The sequence below is a fragment of the Rhinichthys klamathensis genome, unplaced genomic scaffold, assembly GCF_029890125.1.
Source record: "Rhinichthys klamathensis goyatoka isolate OS25496 unplaced genomic scaffold, OSU_Roscu_1.1 h1tg000133l_1, whole genome shotgun sequence".
Taxonomy (NCBI): domain Eukaryota; kingdom Metazoa; phylum Chordata; class Actinopteri; order Cypriniformes; family Leuciscidae; genus Rhinichthys; species Rhinichthys klamathensis.
Window position 1 is genome coordinate 5,174,387 of NW_026606668.1, and position 24,245 is coordinate 5,198,631.

General features: G+C 37.1%; 1 protein-coding gene across 1 annotated transcript; it reads right to left on the reverse strand.

The window, feature by feature from the left end:
- Positions 1-268: 268 nt before the first annotated feature.
- Positions 269-16,579, reverse strand: ldb2b (LIM domain binding 2b). The gene is given in 10 exon segments (XM_056256951.1): positions 269-1,050; positions 7,514-7,638; positions 8,081-8,134; positions 9,237-9,360; positions 9,469-9,552; positions 11,418-11,540; positions 12,625-12,797; positions 14,720-14,822; positions 16,446-16,466; positions 16,469-16,579. Coding segments are annotated over 10 exon segments (1,155 nt in total). The 3' UTR covers positions 269-813.
- Between the last annotated feature and the right edge of the window lie 7,666 nt (positions 16,580-24,245).

Below are 24,245 nucleotides of genomic sequence, written 5' to 3' on the forward strand. Positions count from 1 at the left end.
AAAATAAACAAAAGTCTTTGTAACGACATGAGGGTGAGAGTAATTAATGACAGAATATTATTTTTGGGTGAACTTAACGGCTGTACATGTACCACATTTCTTTAACCACTAGAGGGCGCAATAGATTTAGAGATTACTTCGTAGCATCACTATTCTCTATTATTTAAGATTACTTTCTTTGTAACTTTTTGGATTATAACAATGAAAATCTCTTCTTTCTTTTTTTTTTACATTAATATCAATAACCAAACACACAGAATCTGATATTATAACCAAACACATTTTATTAATGCAAATTATTGAAAACCATACATAAAATACACAACTACAGCACAAATATGAATGTTTTTTACAATATGCATTAAACTTTAGAGCAATAAAGATATCTGCGTTTAGGCTGAAAAATAGCGTTCACAATGGGACTTTTTTCATCAAGTTGTTGAAGAGAAACCAAACCATTGTGGTACAGAATGAAGCCAACACATCCACTGAGCTTTAAAAAAAAGGGTTGAAAAATGTTGATATGAAATTGATTAATATCTGTATATTAACAAGGCTTGCAGTGTTTTGTTTTTGTTTTGAATACATAAACTAAATGGTTGAAGCTGTATGTCTCAAGTGTGGAATACTGTAACATAAACGCAAGCATGCAAACACACTCACACACACACACACACACACACACACACACACACACACACACACACACATACACACACACACACCTTCTCTCCAGCAATGTCTCCTTTACAGTTGAAAATACCCCCATCCCTTGACAGCACCGTTGCCATAGCTACCCACTGTCAGATCACATTACTCCAACTGCTGCGTTGCCATGGTATCAGGCTTACTGTCCTGGTTGCTAGGGTGCTGGCCATTCCAGGAGCTGCCGTTTCCAAGTGTCGGTGAGTTGGCGAAGTCATGGAGACCGTCATCATGGAGACCGTTGACAGGGTCGAATTGTTCATTCTCTAGGCGTGTGATCAAACGCTCGTCCACGTCACCCAACTCCCCTCCCATTAGAGAGGGCTCCCCTACCAACATCACATCCTACAGCGAGAGAGAGAGAGAGAGAGAGAGAGAGTTGACGTAAACAGAGACGCAGGGGGTCGAGAGAGAGAGAGGGGGAGAGAGAGAATGGCGGGGGTGTAGAAAGAGAGAGAAGCAGAATCATTTATGGCTGTTATTCTTGCAATAGGGCTAATGCAAGCATACAGTAAAAATGTGCACAACTACAAAAAAAAGAAAAGAAATGTGTATGATAATGTATATATGTACTTTATACATACATCGAAGAATGTGGCGTACACACGCTTTCTTAAATACGCAGTCATACACATACACACACATATATGCACACAATCTCGTCTCCAGACACTAGCTCTTTGGTCTTTAATTAGATTTTTTTTTTCAGATAGAGAACACCTAAATAACAACATATGTGCTAATTAAGCAAATTTGCATTGCTAAGTAGCTCGTTAAGACAGCACATGCTGCGTGATAACTGTCTGCATGTGTCACTCACCTACCTAAGCTCCGCCTCCAGCCACCCGCCACCCCTCGTTTCCCCGGCGACACGTTTAGGCTGGGGACCAGAGACGGACAATACTAATTATCATCAAATCAATTTCCGGCTAATTAGTCTCAATTACAAACAAATGAATCAGAATAGACAAATGACTATATATTCCAAAAATTACTCTAACATTACAAATTACAAGCACACTGGAAACTGATTGTTAAACTTATTTATAAACAATACAAACAATATAATTCAGGTATTGATTTGTAATATAAATGTTGGAATAAATAATACATTGCATATTACAATATGGAAGAAAAAAAAATAAGATGGGTTAAATTATTAAGCTGCTCTCTCTCTGTCCTTCCCTTTCTATACGGCTTATTCTTTATGTTATTTCTTTACACACACACACACACACACACACACACACACACACACACACACACACACACACACACACACACACACACACACACACACACACACACACACACACACACACACACGTACAGACATCCAGACACTCCATATATTTTTATATATATCCATATTATATATATCCATATACATTTTAGTATATCTCTCCTATATGATCCATTCAGTGCGGACCACTGCTTCTCTGCAAGTGTGCATTTGACTGTTCAGAATAGAATACTTGCTTAATACGTACTGATGCTGTTCATTATATGCTGAATTTTAAAAATAGTAAGTGAAGCGAGAGGAGTAATAAATGTTTCAAACAGACACTACATTTGTCACGTAACCTCTTAATGTGTAATTCAATTAAAGTTGCTCCAAGTATTGGATTTAAAAATTAGAAATTAGTTTATTTCAAAGTATTCATCTAACATAAAAGTTTGTAAATATATAATATATGTGTTAGTGTATATATACACACACACACACACACACACACACACACATATATATATGCATATTTACACATATATTATATAAACAAACTTTTATTTTAGATGCGCGATTAATCGATTTGACAGCACTATATATATATATATATATTAGTGCTGTGAAATCGATTACTCGCGCATCTAACATAAAAGTTTGTTTAAATAATATGTGTGTGTATATATATATATATATTCTGTGTGTGTATATACTGTATATACACATATATTCATACATATATATGTGTGTATATGTATATATACACAGACATGCACACACACACACACACACACACACACACACACACACATACAGGGACGGACTGGGGCTAAAAAACAGCCCTGGAGTTTCTCCCAAATAGGCCCATCATCCAGCCATTCGCCCCTAGCCACTAGGATGTCCTGATACTATGCCACAATACTGTAACTAGGGGTGGGAGATATTGACAAAAATTAATATCTCGATATTTTTTTCCAATATCTCGATATCGATATTCAGACGATATTTTTGCAATCCTTCAAAGAAATGTGTGCAAACTGGCAAAGAAGGTCCAGTTGGTCTTTTGACTTGCTCCATTTTACCTATCATTGTATAGAATTACTAGCAGTGTTGGGCAGTAACGCGTTACTAGTAACGCGTTACTGTAACGCAGTTACTTTTGACAGTAACTAATACTGTAACGCATTACTTTTTAAATAAAGTAACTCCGTTATCGTTACCATATGGTGCGTTGTCCGTTACTTTTTTAAATTAATTAGTTGCTGGAGCGGCTGAGAAGTGTGCGCTGTTACACAGTACGAGATCACTGAAGAGACTGCTAGCATTATACAGAGCGAGAGGACACATAAACTCACTGGCTGAGTTGTTTACGTTAACACGTGAGGCAGCGCGAGCACGGAGATTACAAGCTGCACGGAGAGCGCTGAGCACTTCAGATGCGCATTTAAAACACAGACAGCGAAACGGTATGAATACAGAACACTAAAGTACACATTGCCATATCATTATAAAGTAATATTTTGTCTAGATGCTGCATCAACAGAGAAAGAACAGAAGCTTGCCGTCGAGTCTGAGAGGAATAACATTAGTAACGGCTAACTTACCTCAAGCGATTAAAGCAATGTGACCAAAACACACGCAGACCTGACCCAGATGTTTTATGTCGCAATTGTTACCATCTATTTGCATTAGTTTATATCCAGCTGGTCACTGTTATGCATTCATTAGCCGGCGAAGTTGTATTTTTAAAGCTGACGTGATTGCTTACATTGATATGTTCATGCAGCGACATCAAGTTTCCTAATCAAGTGTTCTAAAATTTAAGCAAATAAAGTGAAAGACTATACATGTAATATATAGGTCTACATTTATGTAATTTTAATGCTCTGGCCTTTGCAGATATTTAAATATGGCCATCTTCTATAAGCTTGAATCATATAAAATGGTAACACTTTACAATGAGATTACAATTTTAGCATTAAATATGGTTAATAAATGTTGTAGAAGTATCATTCATTGTTAGTTTTTTAATTTCAACATTTACTTAATACATTTGAAATTGAGTTTAAATTGTTATTGTATCTGTTATTACCTTAGTTAATTAGCCTACTATGAACTAACAAGAATGATCAAGGTACAATTGTATTGCTCAAATATTCATTCATGCAGTAAAAACGTATTACTGTCAGCTGCATGAACATATCAATGTTGAGAAAGCAAACACATCACTAGCTTTACACATGCTTGTTTTGTTATTTATTTCAGAAATCCTTGTGATATATTCAGTTTGTGCTGGTCTGACTTAAATAAAATAGTGTTTAAAAATTACTTTCTGTTTAAGTCAGTTTTGTGTTTGTATAGACCATAACGCATAAAAGGGCATTAATGGGAACATTAAAGAACTTTCTTTAAAAAAGTAACTAAAAAGTTACTTTTCACAGTAACGCATTACTTTTTGGTGCAAGTAATCAACAAAGTAATTGAGTTACTTTTTGAATGAAGTAACTAGTAACTGTAACTAGTTACTATTTCTTAGTAACTAGCACAACACTGATTACTAGTACATAAAGATATGAGACAATTGATTTAAGCATGAACCAAATTACTGTACTAAATATTTATTGTAATACAAGAACAGTGCTTTTTCAGTACAATATATGTACGTATTAAATTTACTTTGTGCTTTGCAAATAGGCAGTTCACAAAATTCACGGTTCGGTTCGATACGATACAGTGATGTACGTTTTCGATACAGCAAAAAGAAAGAAATAACAGATAACTTTCCTATTTATTAAAAGAAAAAATATTTTTAAATAAGTGTGAGGTTTTTTTTACATCTTGAAACCTTTAGTTTTATAAATGGGGGTCATATTTGAAGGATGAACAAATAATGTTTTGGTCATCATCACATTAAAAATAACTTTTAAATATGATAATATTAGAGTTTTGAAGTGCTGGAAAAAGATGTGTGATGTAGGCCTACCTGAAAGCATTTGACTATTTCTGCCAAACTTCCATGGTTACAGTTAGTGTTACTATATTAAATCCATGGTGAATGTTGCTGATCTGTGAACGTAAATTTACCTATAACTAGTTCATTTATGGCAAAATGTTTCTCCTGGTTTCCACGTTTGATCCGTTAATAACAGAGAAATGTGCATGCTTCTCACTTGATCTCGCAGTGATGTTATTAGTAACGTTACTTCAGTGGCGAATTCTAATGTTTTCTCTGGATCTCTTAGCGCTGTGTATAACAGTGTCGCTTCATCACGATTCAGCGCCCCTGTTCGGCGCGCGCTGCACTGACATGGTCCGAACTGAAACGGTCCGTGAAGCACAAAATAATAGCACAGTTTCGTTCCGCTTTTATTACGTTTGCCATTTGATGTTGTGCAACGTCATGGTGGTCGCGCAAACGCGGATTTTGGTCGGCAGGAAAAATGGTCCAACGAATCGTTCGGTTTGTATGCGTACCGAACCGAAAGCCTCGTACCGAACGGTTCAATACGAATACGCGTACCGTTACACCCCTATTTGCAAACAGTACTTCTATTAGACTAACAACAATGTGACTACCTATTTACTAGAAGTTAAAAGAAGCCCTGTTCGGAGGCTGGTGGATCTCTTGGGAAAATGTATTCCATCTTTTGGACTCATCATTATACAACGCAATTTTTAAAAACTTTTTTACTTCAGACTTCAGTTTTCTGCAAACACCGCATATTTTGCCTTTTCTATCAGCTATTTTATTAATCGTACATCGGCTTTATTCTTTACGTTTTTGGATTGTTGCTTCAACCTAGAAACGTCATAACACACAGGTAAGAACTTAGTTAGTAGCAAATTAGTAGCAGCTTACTCTCGTGCAATTGAGGAACGATCGTAATTTTGTAAAAACACATAAAATAGAGTCAAACAAACCCATACAGTATTAAAATCGCAACATATAATAGTTTAGAAGGTTGTTTTGTCTTTAACTTCCTTCAGCTCTTTTCATGTTTGGGGGGGGGGGGGGGGGGGGGGGGGGGGGGTCGGATTGTAAAAATTATGAAATATTCGATATCCCAATTTTGCATATCGTCCAGACAACAATTTGGATATTATCGTCTAAACGATATATCGCCCACCTCTAACTGTAACCTATATCAGACAAGGTATTCACAGCAAGTAATATCTCAAAAACAATGATGAAAATTGGGGTTTTGTTTATTAATGAAGCCTCAGTCTTCAAATAAAAAACAACAAAATGTACAATGCCATTACATCTGAATTGAAAATAAAATACAAATAATGAAATGTCACTGGCTACAGAAACCCTAATTACACAAACTTGTAATTATAAAACATATAGTTAATATATACCAGGGGTCTCCAACCTTTTTGTGTGCGAGGGCTAAAGGGATAAAATAATCTAGAAGGGCTATACTCAAGAATATTTATTATACATATAACATGGTGGTGTTTTTTTACCTTACCTTTACCTTTACTTTTAACTTTAACTTTTTTACTTTTCACCATCATATGCGAAATAATAAAATATCTTGATATTCTGGTTCAACAATTCCTGAAAAAATTGTAATATATATATATATTATTCTCTAAAAACCTATTGTAGCATAAACATTTAGTATAAATATTTAATGCAAAATAAATAAATAAACTGCCATAACTTCTAAATAAAAACATTACTGCATTACATTTAATAGCCTACATTTATAGGCCTACATGACTATTAATATAACAGCATTTTTAATATGTATACAGGCACATTTCTGCCAAAAAATTTGTTTTACTAAGTTACAGTTAATTCATAAGTTGTGGAGTGAAATGTCTTCTAACTGGTTTGTTCTTGGAACAATGTTTCACCTGTTTTTTTGCGTCAAGATGTTGAGAATATCAGCGCTGTTTAATCTGGCTTTTAACTAGCTTAAATCACAGCCATCTGTGGGTTTATAATAGAGATAGAGAATTCTGCACTGAATTGAAATGCTTCTCAGTGGATCGCGCAACTCTGTGTAATAATGTTCGCGTGATCGAGATCAGTCCGCACAGCTGCTTCGGCCGCGATCGCAGTTGTTTTGGGCCGAGCTGATAATGCTCCGCGCTGGCATTCAACTTAAAGGTGCATTGCTGCCACCTACAGTACTGGAGTGTGAAACAGATTAGTGGGGGGAAAAAACAGGTGATGACTGCGTGTGTGGCGGGTGGTGGGCCGGCCCGCCGGCCGTCCTGGAGTACCGGCCGTTCTGTGATACTCCAGATCACACAGATGGCCAGTCCGCCCCTGCACACATATAATTCTAATATATATACACACACTCACACACACATATAAATTATATAAACACAAACTTTTGTTGGATTTGACAACACCAATATATATATATATATATACACACACACACACACACACAATTAATTGCATCAATATATATGAACATTTTATATATTTATATAGAAAATTAGCATACTGTCCACAATATAAATACTATATACTGCAACAATTGTAAGGGTAGTATGGTAGTATGCTATATACATTCCGAACCTAGGCTTCGAGTTAGCATATGTGTGTATGTGATGTACCTGTGAGGGTAGGCTGAAGTTATTGGCTGGGCTGCGCTTCTTGCTGTTTCCTGTGCTGTTATTAGATGCGCTACCAGCTGAGTTCCTCCTCCTCCTTCTCTTTGCTGCTGGTTTGGCTGGCTCTGCTGTCAATCAAAACATAAAAGCAGCATAATGCAAATGGAATCAACATTGCTTTCCATGAATTTTGTAAAAAGTTCTGAAAACAGAGTGAACCTGATTAAAAATGAGTGGTTAGTAAAGTGTGAATACACAGCATACTGTATCTCTGCTTTAAAACACTAATCAGTACTGCAAATGAAATCGACAAGAGTGGTGGTGAAGGAATAAGCAAAAGGTTGGAAATGCCAGTGCTTGCACAATATAGTATGTAAATAATACATAATTTCTGTTGGCACCATTTTTAATGTAGAACATTCTAGCAGTATCAATAAGACATTTTTGAAGAGTAGTAAAAAATAAAATGTTTTATATATATGTACAGAAAAATGTATATTTAATATTTAGAGTTATTAGTTTAGAACACACCCTAACTAGAATGTTTAAGGTGATAACAGACATACATACATTTTTTGGAATTAGTGGGAAATATTTCTGTCTTGAAGTTTGGTGAGGGTCCAACTGAAATGAAAGAAATGAATACCATTATTCAGAAACAAACATTAACATATAATTTCAGTAAATAATAACGAGGATGCAAAACATTAAAGAAGAAAAATTGAGGAACATAAAAAGAGACAGAGTTGCCTGAAAATAACATTAAGATTATTGTTCAGGCAAAGTGAAGGAATTATTGTCAAAGAACAGCAGGAGGTAGTTATTTTTCTAAAAGAGCAGTAAAATAATACATAAATAACAACGCAAGGTCAAAGTCTTCATTAATTACTGCAGATCACAAAACCCTTAACAGCCTGTGCTCAGTACTTTGAAATGTTAATAAGGAATATGAAATATGTTTACAATGTATGAAACAAACTACTGTAAATTTAATGACATTCTGTAGCTCTTAAAAAGGAGAACAACAAAAAGAAATTAAACGCTGGTGGGGAAAGAGTAGCTAAACAATGCTGGTGTTACTGTATTAATCTTTCATGACAGACTATATTTAAAAGAGAAAGAAAGCTAAGAGGAGCCATGAAACGAGAACTAATGAAGAATGTTGGAGCCAGGGTTGATATAGATAAAACTAAATCCTAAGAACAATTTTTGTTACTTGAAATAAAATAAACGTTACTGAAAAGGCAACATTTCTCATTTTTCATTTAGTGTAACTTGATGTACTAAAATAAAATAATTTTTTATTTTTTTTTGTAATAGTAAATTAGTAGTAATAGTAATAATATAACTAAAATAACACTGGTGAGACCGTGATGCGTGTGTGTGCGTGTGTGTGTGTGTGTGTGCGTGCGTGCATGTGTGTGCGTGTGTGTGGTCCTGGTAAACCCTACAATATGGGAACAAAATGTCCCACACAAAGATGGCAATATCTGAAATCCTTGTCCTTGTGGGGACATTTTTTGGTTCCCATGAGGAAAACAGCTTATAAATCATACTAAGGGATGTTTTTGGAAAATGTAAAAAGGCAGAAAGATTTCTATGATTGGTAAGTTTAGAGTTAGGGGATATAATATACTGTTTGTACCGTATAAAAATCGTTATTTCTATAGAAAGTCCCCATAAAACATGGAAACCCAACGCGTGTGTGCGTGCGTGTGTGTGTGACCTGGTGGTGTTGTCATCCTCTGCCACTGGTGAAAGAGGCAGGTCTTCAGACAGTCTCTGGGACTCAGTCCATACGTCTTATGCCTAGACATGAGCTCCTGCATCGGCTCTAGAATCACACACAACTGCACACAAACAAAATAATCTTTTCACTCAGTTGTTTAACACAATTTAATGACCATTCGTAAGAGAGTGAGTGCATTTAAATGTGTTTATATGTGATTGTAACATACTCTGAGGTAGTTCAGTGTGAGGTTGGTAAGTCCCACTCGACTGATGTTTTTGGACAGTTGTTCCAGAGCTCCAGGGTCTTGTGCCTGATAAAGACACACATGCACACATGGACATACAAGTCCATTTATTTTCTCTCTTATTTTGTGCTCCATCCAGATAGAGCTCTAATTCATTACAGGATATGTTTCCATAGCAACATCCTGACAGCTTAGCTAAAAGGTTTGGATGCTTTCACCTTGATTGATAAAAAAGGGCTGGAATACATTTTGTTGTACCATAAACTGCTACCTGCCAACGTTTGCTAACATGCTAGACAAATGCAGGATGAACATAACATGAAAGGAAATTGGATTATCTAGAATACAACTAATTCATTTTTGATTATTATTGAATGAAAGTGATGTAGTGTTGTGAATGTTATACATGTAAAATGTTATTTACATTTAAACATTTAGCTAAAAGCTTGCGCAACAACACTGCACTCAAACAAGCGGTACTTGGCTCATGTAAAGAGACACTGACTTGTGAGAATAATATTTAACATACAGTGTCAGAAATAGTAAGAACAGTGTTTTACTCATGTTAAGAATGACTGAGAGTATGAGCCACATGAATTACTAATGCAAAGAGAAGGGCACCTAATTAAAAAGTAAAAACGTAAAAGTATTTGACTTTTACATTTAGCAAAGACACTTTTATCTAAAGCAACATGCATTGCACTCAAGATGTAAAATGAATTATTAACATATACCCTGGGAATCAAACCCATGACATTGTAGTCGCTAGCATCATGCTCTACTGTTTGAGCTACTGCTTCTCCACTATTTCTCCACTTAATATTCAGCAATATTACTGATTTGAATACACTGACTCTATAGGATAAGAACTTAACTTAACTGCGTGACAACATCACGGTTTTCTGCAGAGCTGCTTTATAGCTGAATTGAACTCATTTCATAATTGATGTACTTTACACAGATATTGAACTGAAATGAATCAACACTGAACTGATTTCAACTGAATAATGACTGTTTACTATTTTCTTGTAAAGCTGATTTGAAACTATCAGTATTGTATAAAGCTCTATGTAAATAAAGGTGACTTGACTATTTGAGTTGCAGTTTGAGTTACTACCGTGAAAACTGTATACTGCATTTTATTTAAAAAAATAGGATGTGAACATTTTAAATTGTTGCTTGCTGCCAAATGACCTCACATTTACATCACCGAGAGGAGGCCAGTTATCGCAGAAAACAAAAAAATGTATTTACATTTTTAATCTAGTTTAGTAAATATTTCCTTAAGTTTGGATGTCTAATCAAATCAAAAGTCACAAGCATGGAACAAAATCAGCTTTGCCATCACAGGTATAAATTGCATTTTTAAATGTATTATAATAGAAAACAATTTTTATAAATTGTAATAATATTTTAAAATATTACTGCTTTCAATGTATCTGTGATCAAATAAATGTAACCTTGGTGAGCATAAGAGACTTCTTCCAAAAAACATAAAAAAATCTTACCGACCCCAAACTTTTGAACAGTAGTGTATGTGACAGAATTCATTATGAAACGATAAATATTTTAAATATTAGTATGCTACATTGTAGTGCATGTGCATGTTTAATTCTTATAAACAATCAGAGTGCCGTCCCTTTATAATCTCGAAAACAAGTCTGGTGTAAAAATGTGTTTTTGGACTCTTGGCAGTCCATTTCAGTTTTTTTTTTCATTTTAATAATCAAGCTGTTAAAATTGTTGTTGGTATTACTTCTGCTTCATTTGCAGCAATGGAAATCAAAGGTCAAGTCTAGCACATCGCATTATAGGATAAAGTAGAATAGTGTGCTCTGTTAAAAACTGCAAATTTTGGCCAATGTAGATGGTCATCCAAGTCATCTTGTATAAGAAATATTTAGGACGATTAATTAGTTCATTGAACTCACATTAACAGCCAAGACACTGCGGGGAATGAGCTCACTGTAGTGTGTGATAGTGAAGTGCCATGTTTTGATTCTCATGAGGTCATCAAAAGTGAACACAAGAATCAGACGACCTTCTGTACAGACCTGTGAAAAAACAGCAGGAAGAGAATCAGGTCTGTGTTGTGCAACTGTCCCCTTACACCATTCGGTTTGCTTAACATTCAAATAACTTTTTTAGTTATTTTTAATTTCAGGATGTAATAAGACAGATACCACACAAAGACATAATCTTCCAGTCATTGTTACAATTAGCGTGAATTCCAAAATCATAACACCGACTTGACCGGAGAAAAACATGCGAGAGAATTACATCTAATGACTTTTTGTTTTTCATTAATTTAAAGTAAATCAAATTACACGGTTCTCTCATTAAAGCAGTATTTTCAGCACAAGCAGAATTCTGTGTGGAACTCTGAACCCCAACATTCTGTTGCCGGGGGAACGGAGGGTAGCTGCAAGGTTGGCATAGCAACGGGAGGGATGTAATCCCAGCAGACAAGCTCTGATCAATGCCTCCAGTACACACACACACACACACACACACACACACACACACTTGGTAACTGTATCTGTATAACTTAGCTACAACATACAGTCTTCCAAATCAATATTTAATTCACAAATGTTCATTTACTAAAAAGCAAAGTTGGACAAAACTCTTCTCTCTCTAATTGACAACTGATAGATTCTGCGTCCTATAGTGGCGTACCATATGAATATTGCATAAGACACTCAGGAAATCACACGTTGCACTGGTCTTATTAACATGACAGCTTTTGGGAACAAAGTATTTATGTCATCTGATACAAATTATAGAGGCAAGAGCATTTTATGAACATTGTTGTAATATATAAGAGGTCTCAAAATAGTGTAACTAGCAGACTTTTCTATTAAGATCATATCATTTTAAAACATAAACCTATAGGATAGGGGAAAAAAGAAAAGCTTTTTTGATAGAGACAGAACGAGGGAGGGAGGGTGAGAGAGAGTGAGGAAGAAGCCGAGAAAGAGCAGGAGCGGGGAGGGAGAGAGGGAAAGAGTGGGGGTTATATTTTCCTTTTTTGTTTTGTGCAGTTCCAGCCCAGAATTCACAATGAGGAATACATTAGTGCTGAAAATGAGGAAGCAAAGACTCACTGAGCCAGACTTGTGCGTGTGCGTGCAGTACCTTAGTGAATGTAGGTTTGCCATGTTGTGTTGTCATTGTACAGTGATGAGAGTCGACAGTAATAGTTGAGTTGTTGAACGACTCCTTTGTTTGTTTCAGCTCAAAAAACAACTCATAGACTCCTCCTTCGAACAGAGAACTGAAGTAACGAGGGATCAGGGTGCGCCCGATGGCTGGGGAAGAAGGAATGAGAGTGAGAGACACATATGTGGAGAGGGAAATTTCAGTTGCATTCGCTGACTACAGAACGGAAGGAAAAGAATGGTATGGACTCCGTGCCCAAGCATTTATTTATTTATGCCCATATAATGAAAGAGACTCGAAGTTAGGTGGCACACTGGTCGAACACCTGAACTGGAAACCATAAATGTGTGTGTGTGTCTCTGTGTGTGGTCCCCTAAGAGTTAGAAACAAACAGGCTACTGAATGCCGCAGGCATTAAGTCCAGCAGGCTGTGCGAGTGCACAGAACAGTTAGTGCTCTGGAGCTGTCAATCACTGCAGTAGAAGTGTGTGAAGTCTGCAGGCCCATATTTATTATACACCCCAGACCTGTCAATCAAATCTCACAACATACACAGTGAATAAGGAATGAATGAGAATAAGTGAAATCCAGCACAACTGTGTCCCTGTCTAAATCTGAACAAGCTGAAATTAATCTAAATTCAAACTCTACCATGGAAAGAGAACGAGAGACAGGCAGATAAGAGTGAAGGAGAGATAAAAAGAAAGTGTAGCAGCCTGTAGATTATTTTAATATATATATATAAACAGTTTTATGAGTAATACGCTCAAACACAAATATGCTCACAGATCTTATTCTCATTTATTTGATTATTAATAATTAGTATGTACACCATGACTTCATAATATTTTGATGTTTACAAAATTTACAGACAAAAACATGACTGGCTCAATGTCCTTAAAAAGCTAGTTTAAAACGTATGGGTAACATAGCGTCCTTGTTAAATGCTGGGTTGTTTCAACCCAAATTTGGGTCAAATATGGAGAAACCCAAATGTTGGGTTAAAAATGTAATTAAAAAATTTACAGTTGAAAGTGAAAGTTGAAGTTGGGTTACAATTTTAAATTACATTTTTAACCCAACATTTGGGTTTGTCCATATTTGACCCAAATTCGGGTTAAAACAACCCAGCATTTTTTAGAGTGTACACATATGTTACATGTAGTTACTATAATAACTAGAAATTATGCATAATTACATGCAACTAACCCTAAACCAAACTTAAACATAAACCTACACTGCAATAAGTACATGTAATTAGTTAATATTAATCAGTACTTAAATGTAAAGTTACACTGTAACAAGGACTCCTTAAAATAAAGTGTAACCAACATATGTGCCAAGTTCAGTGTATTTATAGTGGTTTTGTCTTTTATACCATTTTCCAGAAAAGTTTTCAATTTAATTAATTTAAAATTAAAACATTTAAAAATGTAAACTAAAATGTAATAACACATGTACACATTTGAATCATTTTTTTATATACATTTTTAAATAGATTTCACAGGGTAAATGTATTTTTGTATAAATAGCATAATGGGTTTTTTTTTTTTAAACATTTTGCAATCTTACATGTCCTAAAAATGTCAAAATACCTGACTTACTGACCTTGACACAAAATCATGAGGGTCTGCAGAGGTCTTATGATTTTGTAGTTTGCACCACAAATATTAATAAGCAGGTCAGCAGTTTTGTTCAAATCTTTTCCCAAGAAATAATAATACAAGAATATGCTAAAGAACAATTTTTTTTTTCTTTATTATGATATTAGGACAGTTGTATGTCATTTTTTTATTTATTTCGTGCTTCAAAATTAATTTTAAATCAAAAATGAAAAACATTAGTCATTGAATGTATGAACTGCATTTTAATATATTTTGTAATAAATTAATAAATACAAAAGAGACAAAAAAACAAGCATCACCGACCCAACCAAATGTTCAATATTTAGGGTAAACGTAAAAGTTAAAGAACCTACCATTGAAATTTACCATTTATGATATGAATATTGTAGTGGTGTTCAGGGTGGGGGTTCCCAGTCTATGGCGGTTATGGCTCTGCACACACTTACTGTATGTCTTGGGTCCCTCCTCCAGGCAAAATGAGAGAGTCAGCGTGGCATCTTCTTCAAAGAACTCAGTGCAGAATGCATCCCACCACAGAATATCACAGTCCTGTGGGATCACACATTAACACACATTTAACACTGAGTGAGACAGAGGAGAGGCACAGAAGTACTTGGCCCCTGAATGACCCAAAATGACCATAATTAGGCCTGGCACAGTGATGATCATTTCAAAGCTTACTGTTTATTATAAACACACACCCAAGTTGACTCACCCCATTAAGGGCAGCAATTTACACCACAAATCCAGCCAACTATCACTGGCCAGCTATTGATATTCACTTGATTATATTGGACATGTTTATACCAGCCCATAAAGCCACAATAAACTGTATTGTGACAGCTCTTGCACTTCAGTCTTTGTGTGTTACAAACGTCTGAAAGAGAATTACTAGACTGTGAGAAATGGGTGTTTCTATAGGTCATTATTCCAATAGTTCAGTCTCTCTTAGCGCTAAGCATCAAATTATTATGTCCAGGTGTGCTGAACAGCATTTTACCTCTGCTGATACATTTTATTTTCCCCCATTTATTCGCATTCCTTTTTCTGAGTAGAGGCAATATTCTAAAAGTACAATTTATAATGGATTTTTTTTTTTTTTTTTTACATACACCGACGGCATCAGGAGAAGCAGCACAGCTTGCACTGCTGTTTAAATTGGGACCTAGTGAGGAGAAGAATAATGTTCTTTTTTAAATACAGTGTGTCATACACATGGTACAGCAATACTGGTCTCATTGTACTGTTTGTCCGTTCTCTGTCTTATAGCGAGTTCTATAATAAATCACACTGCCACACAAACATCACAGAACATCACCTTGCTGTTCGTGTTCCTGAAAAAAAAAAAAAAAAAAAAACCACATAATCCATAGTGCATTTGGTATTAAGTCGTTGAATAAGTTCAGTTTGTAACATAACAGTGGGACGCAAAAGGAATAAATAGATTTTTTAGGAAATGTATTCCATTATGAGACCTTGAAATATTTTTAAAAAATGTAACTTATTTATATTATGTGTCATCTATTTTAAGATGCGCGTGTTGTGGAACATGTGGATAATAAAGATCTGATCATGGCTTTGGCAACCTTTAAGTTTACTTTGGTATGTGAATCTATTTCAGTTTTTAGAGATTAATAGTAGCCTAGTCAATTAATTTATCTATTCATTTAAATAACCGTGACAAAAAAAAACATGAAAATTGAATAAAATTCGGATCTTCAGCTACTGCTATCCTGGCAGAGATGTGCTTCACTGTTCACTTCTTATTTCTATCATATCCAATTATTAACATTTTGAAAATTGTTCTCTAAATCGTTTAGGAAACGACAGCAGTATTTGGAACAGAATGTTATGACATTATAGAATGCATGAATTGATTTTTTAAGTCATTTTGCGGGAAAGTGGTTAATTAGAAATTCCGATTTGAACACCTTTTCATCATTTTATCACAAAAGTAATTTTGAAGGGAAATGTTTTTTTTCACCTTTAAAATCCTCTTAGTGGACAGAAAAGTTTCCTTAGATTGCGCGATGAATCTATTGATCTATAATCTAGCTTATCTAAAATGAATGTTTCGAGGTTGTAAGATTTATAGCCTACTTTATGAAGACGTTATATAAAATTGCTAAATGCAAAGTCCTCATCTATTGTTTATGTTTGGTGATCACTCACCTCAGGCCGGGACTGGAGGCCGGTTTGTTGAGCTCGTGCATCCGGTACTCCGGCTGCACCGGGTAGGGCGCGTGTCTCCGGTAAAACGGACCGAACGGAGAGGAGTAGAAGGGGTCGCGCGGCGCGCCGGTCATGGTTTCTGTTACCGGACAGCGCGCGAAGAGCGCATCCACACGCCGCACGTGGAGCACGACGATCGTAAACATACACACACACACACACACGCGCGCTCGCGGACACAAGGAGAGATGCGACTGTCAAATCACACGCGCGCTCTGCTGTGAGAGGAGAGGAGAGCAGGAGAGAAGGAGAGGGGGAGGAGTACTTCAACGAAGGGAAGGGTGGAAACGAGGGAGGGGTGGAGGGAAAGGACAGACGCTTCTGTAATTGGAGGGTCCTTTCCTTACTGTACAGGTCTGACAAGTTGGCCAATTAGAGCAAAACTCAATGGAATGCAAGCTGTTTGCTTTTATTATGTTTGCTCGGATAAAATGCCCAATACATGTCATCAATATCTACTAGTCTGTGATTACTGTAGGTTATTGTAGATAATAGTTTGCTAATGTGCAAATAAACCACGCACAGCATAGCACATGTTTTAATGCAGAACTGCAACTACAGTGGTGTGTGTGTGTGTGTGTGTGTGTGCGCGCGCGCTTTTCTAGCTACTTGTATTTTTCCATCTCGCTTTCTTTATGACTCACACAAGAGACTTGCTCTCCCACATACATACAGACACACACATATTCTCTCTCTGATTTTCCCGGTCTCTCACTTTCTCCATTGTTTGGACATATACACATTGTTTTGTTTTGTTTTTTTAATATAAATTACTCTTTCTTTACATGTCCCACTCAATTTCAATAATATTATCTTATGCAATGAGAGAAAGAGAGACAGATAGGACAGATGTAGAGAGAGAGAGAGAGTGAGTCCATATGGATTCTATTACTCTCTTGTTTTAGGGGGGAAGCAGGGCCCCAAAAGTTCACCTCCTTTACTTTACTTTCTTTTTTCCCTCTCAGTCTCTCTTTTCTCATGCCCAAAATCAACACTCCCAGTGTAGAGAAACACACATACACACACATACACAGTGCCTGTTGCTTCATTTTGTGCATGTGTGGTTGATAGTTCAATGCTTCACAATGCAAACCGTAGGTATACTAGTAAAGAGGATCAGAGGTTCACACACACACACACACACACACACACACACACACACACACACACACACACACCCCTCCCCCTTCAGGTCAGTTAATAAGAGTGGTTGCTGGGCTCTTTGTGTGCGTTGTGGTCTCAAGGGAAAGGCGAGGAGGGAGAAGGGGGTCTAAAGGAATGAAATTTACCCACTCCACTGCAGTAAAAATGGAGAGAGAGAGAGAGAGAGAGAGAGAGAGAGAGAGAGAGAGAGAGAGAGAGAGAGAGAGAGAGAGAGAGAGAGAGAGAGAGAGAGAGAGAGAGAGAGAGAGAGAGAGAGAGAGAGAGAGAACAGGATAATGAGAAGGCTCTCTATCCATGTATTTGTGTTTATCAATTTTGCTCCCATCTCTATGGCGACTTGATCAAAGATGACCACAAGATGTCACTCTCTGATTTCTCTTTAGTTAATAGTAAACGGCAGACGGATTGAGAGTAGCAGAACTATTGGGAAGGCCAAGGGACTGTTTCTTGAACAGTGAGAGCACACAGATTATTTATTTATTTTTTTACAGTGGGATTCAAACGCCTGAGGCCACATTTAAAAATAAGTGATAAACAGAAATGAATAAACAGAATGTTTTAAGATTAAAATGTTATGATGTAAAATTAATACAAAATTAAGGGGCTCCAAACAATTTCTCTATCACTTGCTTCATTTCCTTCCACACAAAACACTCTTTCAGAGATTCTAAAATCATGCTGGACAACATGATCATTAGAATTTGTATGAATTCATGCAGCTTGAGTCGTGCTTGCTATGAGTGCTGTGCAACGTATTAAAAATGTATTTTGTCTTGTTCCAATAGCAGATTTTTAAAATACGGAAACCAACCCCATACCAGATTTTTATATACAAAATGCCAAGAAAATAAGGATTTTGAGTTAGGTTTTCTATTCAATGTTTCAGTTCGAATTTATTATAATATCAATGTGTAATAAAACAAAAACAAAGCGGGTAAACACAAATGGTTTAAAATTAAATCTGTATAATGTGGGGTCCTCATTAATAAAAAATAAATAAAAAATAAACATAATATAGGTAAATTCCAGTGAGATAAAGATCATAATGAATGTCAAAAGATGTTGCTCATCATTTAGAGTAGACATGCGCTCTCTGACCCGGCACAAGCAATTCCACTAAGTAGCATGTGAGTGTGTTTTCTTGTGCAATTACTGCATGCCTACCCCCAACACACACACATACAGTATGCATCTATACTATCTGGCTGTATGCATAAATAAGGAGAAAGAAAAATGGAGAAAGACTGAGTCAGAAAGTGAGAGATCCTCATGGATTTTATTGTTGAATCCTTTGATTAAATATTAATGCAACCTCAGGATTCTCTACAAAATAATCCACAGACACTACAATATAGGAGGGAATATACGCACCACACAGGATCTAGTGAAGAAACTCACTCATCACAGCCCCAACTGTTTCTCCCCATCTTACACACCAAGACACTCCACACACTGAAAAAATGTTTAAAAAAATACTGAAGCAGTCCACTCAACCTGCTGCAAAAATCATATTATTTATCAATTTATTTGTCTTGCTTTACAGTGCAATTATACATTTTTAAAACATGATGGTTTTACCAGAGAAACAAACTGTACAACATATGAAGACTTTAGAGGACACATTTTAAAAATAATAAATGTATTTTGTTGTGTTCCACTGCATGGCAGTTTGTTTTTTATACGGAAATCAACCCCCACATTAGATTTCCTTCTTTCTTTTTTTTGCAAATGCCAAACAATATATGTCATGGTGTAGGCAAGGTAAGAGGAGCAGAGAATCTAAATTGCAGCAAGAAATATGGGAACTAAAGGAAACACAACATAATTCCACAAACTGAACATAACTGTAGTACGGTTCAGTATGAAGGGAAGGAAGAGGACAGGGTCGGCTTGGGGGAGACTGTGGGTTTTATTCCAAAACAATATAAAAGAACAAAGAAAAGGCGCACACACAGCGCTACAACATCAACTCAGTTCACAAAGGGTTAATTCATTCAACACGGCTCGAGCTCCCGCACTCTCGATTCTCTCTCTCACTGGATACAATTCTTTACGTGCCGCTTCACGTGCGCTCATGGTCTCCCAGCTGTCTCTGTTGAATGATGTTTCCCCGTCACTTATATGCGGTCTCTCCACGCCAATCACTGAAACAAGACACAGGTGTCTGTCATTTGCACTTGACCCACTTACGCAGCTCCTGTCTCCCGATCCTCTCTCCTGTCACAGACTTCGCTAGACCACGCCCCCCTTGCCACAATAAGAGGGTGACACTAATGCCGAGTTCAGACTGCACGATTTTCAAAATAATCGGGTCACTGTTGTTTTCACACTGCATGACTATCTGGGGTAACATTCAGTTGCTGCTGTGTTCACACTGCACGATGGATCGGCGACAGGAGGTTTCACACTGCATGACTTTACAAAAGAAAGAATCGCCGACAACTTCTGCCTGGTCCGCAAACTACGTTTCACAACCAAACAAACGCGAGAAGTGATAAGGAAATAACGGAAGATCACGCGTGCGTGAGACCGGAGTTCTCGCGCGACACTGAATTTGTTATCAAAAATGATAGCCTACAAATTGTCTGTGCACTGATTTGTAGCGAAAATGAAAGAAAAAAAATAGAATAAACAGTTTATGCAGGAAATGGTTGGGAAGACGAGGGGAAGGACTGTGTTTTGCAAAGAGAGTTGGGGGTAAATAAATAATTTTGCAAATGTCCTACTGTTGCTGCTGGTCATGCAAATGTTTGTGCTTTGTTTCTGTTTGATATAATTGTAAATATAGGCCTATCTATTAAAATACTGATATTCTGGTCTATAACTCCTCCTCCTCCTCCCTATATCTTCCTCTCTCATTGGCTGTCGGTCATCGCCGATGTAGTTTTCAGTGAGAACCCTATTTTTTTTACAATCTATGGTCAGAACACATTCACACAGCAGGATTGTGAATCGCCGACAGGTCCAGATATTTAGCATGCCAAATATCTCACGGGGGTCGGCGACTTGTCGGCGATTCTCTCAGATCGCGTCTTTGCTCATTCACACTGCGTGATTGTCACTCGCGTGAACGAGCACCGATTTGCCTGTGATTTCGGGCATTTGTCGGCGATTTCTCAAAACCTGTCGGCGAGCCAAAATCGGGGCTAAAATCGTGCAGTCTGAACTCGGCATAAGGTGGAGCTGATGAAGGGAGGAGCCAGGGAGCCACCCAGAGCAGAATCATTAGGATTGGATCCTATGGTGCAACCAATGGATGGAGAAGCCAGGGTGGAGCCAGGAATCCGACCGACTGAAGTGTAGCCAGGAGAGGTGGAGACCCAGGTGGAACCAAGGGGACGAAGACCCAGGGTGACAACGATAGAATGGAGGGCCAAGGTGGATGTGCAGTCTTGCTGGACCGAGAAGGAGACGGGGCTCGGTAGATCAGGGCAGAGCCGGTGGGAGTGAGGACAATGGTGGAGCCTGAGGGAAGGAGGAGCCTGTTGGAGTCAAAGGGGTGGAGAGACAAGGCGTAGCCAGAGGCCCAGAAGTCCGTTTCGCAACAAGGGTAATGATTGGCCAAGGCGGAACCAGAGGGACGAGGGAGCAAGACAGAGCCTGAGGGGTGACGGACCACGGTGGATCCGAGGGAGCATGAAGCCAAGCTGGAGATGATGGGTCGACAGGCCGAGGTGGAGTCCAGGATATCCTTACACCTTAGCCGAGCTGGTATCCGGAAAGCCAGAGGTGGAGCCAGGCTGAGAAGGAGGGCTTGATGGGACCAGCGAAGGCGGTGGAGGAAGGAATGGGAGGCTGGGCAGGACCAGCGTCGATGAAGAAGACTTGAGGCTCGGCGGAACCAGCAGCGACGAAGGAGATTTGGGGACCAGTGGGGGAGTGAAAAGCTACTCATATACGATTTGCGTCAGATATCAATGCAGAGAGAGAGTATAAGACAGTAGAGCTGCACTATTAATCTTTAAAAGATCTCAATCTCGATTCAAACACCCACCCGATCTTATTCCTATATTACAAAACCTTTGACGAAATCACACCGGAACATTCATTTCAAATCTGTTTGCGCTGTCGCTGACCCAGAGAGAGCAGTTGTCAATATGAAACAGCTTCAGTTTCACAGTCTTTTTCAACCACAGTATCAATATTTATGCGTTACAAATATTCAAATGATCAGAGAAGTACGGAGATTTAAACACTGATGTCTACGGTAGCAACCAAAATAGAGTAAATCACCTTTTGAAAGTCGCTTCAAATAACGAGTGTATTGATTACATCTGATGCTTCAAAATGTTCATAAAAACAAGTGACTGTTAAAGCTGCAGTCCGTAACTTTGTGTTCAGAATTTACAAAATTTAAAGAATGAGTGAGTAGCCTACATCATGAATGCATATTCCAAACCGTGTTTTTGTCTTATCCTGAATCACTACACACACACACGTTGTTGGGTTTCCATGTTTCATGGCAACTATCTATAAACATGTACAAACTGTATCCACTACCCCTAAACGCAACCCTTACAGACAATTTTATGCATTTTTACATTACAATATAAAAATGGGGACATTTAAGAAATGGTACTCACATTGCAAGCATACACAGACAGAAATGATCATTAAGAGTTACTCACATCACATCTAATTAGCAGCCACGATTCTAACTAACCAAAGTCAGGTAATTTAAGAGTAAACCATGGTAAAGAAAGAACAAATAATGGCAGAATTTCATCAACTCAGGAGTAACACAAACACAACTTCAGCTTTGCTTGCTGGTTGCTCCTAACATTCACTATTCTTTAGATGTGATGTTGCCATAGCAACCTCAACTCAGTGACCTCGTTCTTTCAGCTCTAAAATTATGGGCTGCCCGGCCTGATAACAGGCACAGAGAAAGAGAGAGACCATTTTCCCCTAGTTTATCTTGCCTTTGCTGCAATACGATGACATACTGTAATTCCTGAAATTATGAAATAATAATTTCATTATCAATCAAGTTTCAGTTTTCAATTTCCACTGAAATTTAGCAAGAAACAAAATTTGCGATACTCTTTTCTTCCCTAGTGTGATGCATATCTGAGTGAAGCGGCTTATGGAACAATACAAATTTAGGACGGGACTTGATTTTGTCAATGGGGAATTGATTGGATGGTTGTGGTGATCTCATGTGACTGACAGGTTGTCCCGCCCTCACGCCAGTAAACACGTCATTAGAGAAGAGATGTCACTGAAAAAGGGAGATGTAACATTGATAAGAGATTACAAGAGCACATAAATTAAATAAGAATGGTCAATTTTGATTTTATGGCAACTTTAATTTAGCTAATAGCATGGATTCAGCAGACACATCCTCAACAAAATTATGTGATTTAAGGCAAGAAGGAATATATTCTGTTATGATCAAAAACAGGCTGATCAATGGATTCAGCTCAGGCTTGTGGTGAATGTTTTCTTGGACCTCAATCAACCCCTTAATACCAACTCCAGCATAATCTGAATACTGTTTCAGAACGTGTACAACCATGTATGGCTAAAGCCTGAGTGCACTCAGATGCAGTCTCAATAGATCCAAAAGCAAACATCATCTGACATCATATGACATTCACTGCAGTGTCCTAAGATCTTAATTCAGAAGGACTGAATGAGGTAGAATGGGAGGTTTTTTGAAGGCCTATAGAAGGTGCACAAAATCCAGCAGCAAACAAACCTGCTCATGAATGTTTCGAAAGGGTTCTTAGTTGTTGCATCATGCGGAATCTCATTATATTAATAAACCTCCAGAAACACTCACTGGTGCAATCGTGTAACATTTTACATTGTATCATTATGCACCCCGGTCATTTAATTTACATTTACAAAGATGAAAGTGAAAAACCGATCACTATTTATGTTGCAGAACACTTAAAAGAGATGTTTAGCAGAATGTTCATGCTGCTTTATTTCATTTATAGGTGAAAGGGGTCTGTCACGCTCTAAAGATGACCATTATAAAAACAAAATAAGCCACACGATTTCTGTTAACTGTCACCCCCCTTTTTTTTGCATAGACATAAAAATCACCATCCAAACTTAAATGGTTGTAATTCAGGAATGCTTTGGAATATAGACCTATGGCTGGTCTTGTTTTAAAGAAGACATTTTCCAGATTATTGTAGATATAAAAAATGAAACAGAAAAAAAGTTATATAAGTTTGAGTTTATGAAATTGTGTAATATAAAAATATAATTAATATTTTATATAAAATATATATATTACAAAATATATTTTACTCTGAAACTGCAAGAAAATTAAAGACAAAAATCTGAACAAGTTGTATTCCAAATTTTAGGTTGATATCTAAAAAAATGAGCTTTCAGTAAGATTTTATTTGGGCGCAGTACCCAACTTTTTCACTAGACTCCATTACTGCCCATATAAGGGCGCCTCCATTTTCACATATGTTTTGAGTGATCTGAACCATGTATTTCCATAATTTTCATACAATTTATGAAGTAGACATCCTATTCAGAAGTAGTATGGGTGGATTGGCAGTATTTGATTTGAATTCAACCTCTAATAAATGCATAAAAAGACTACGTTTT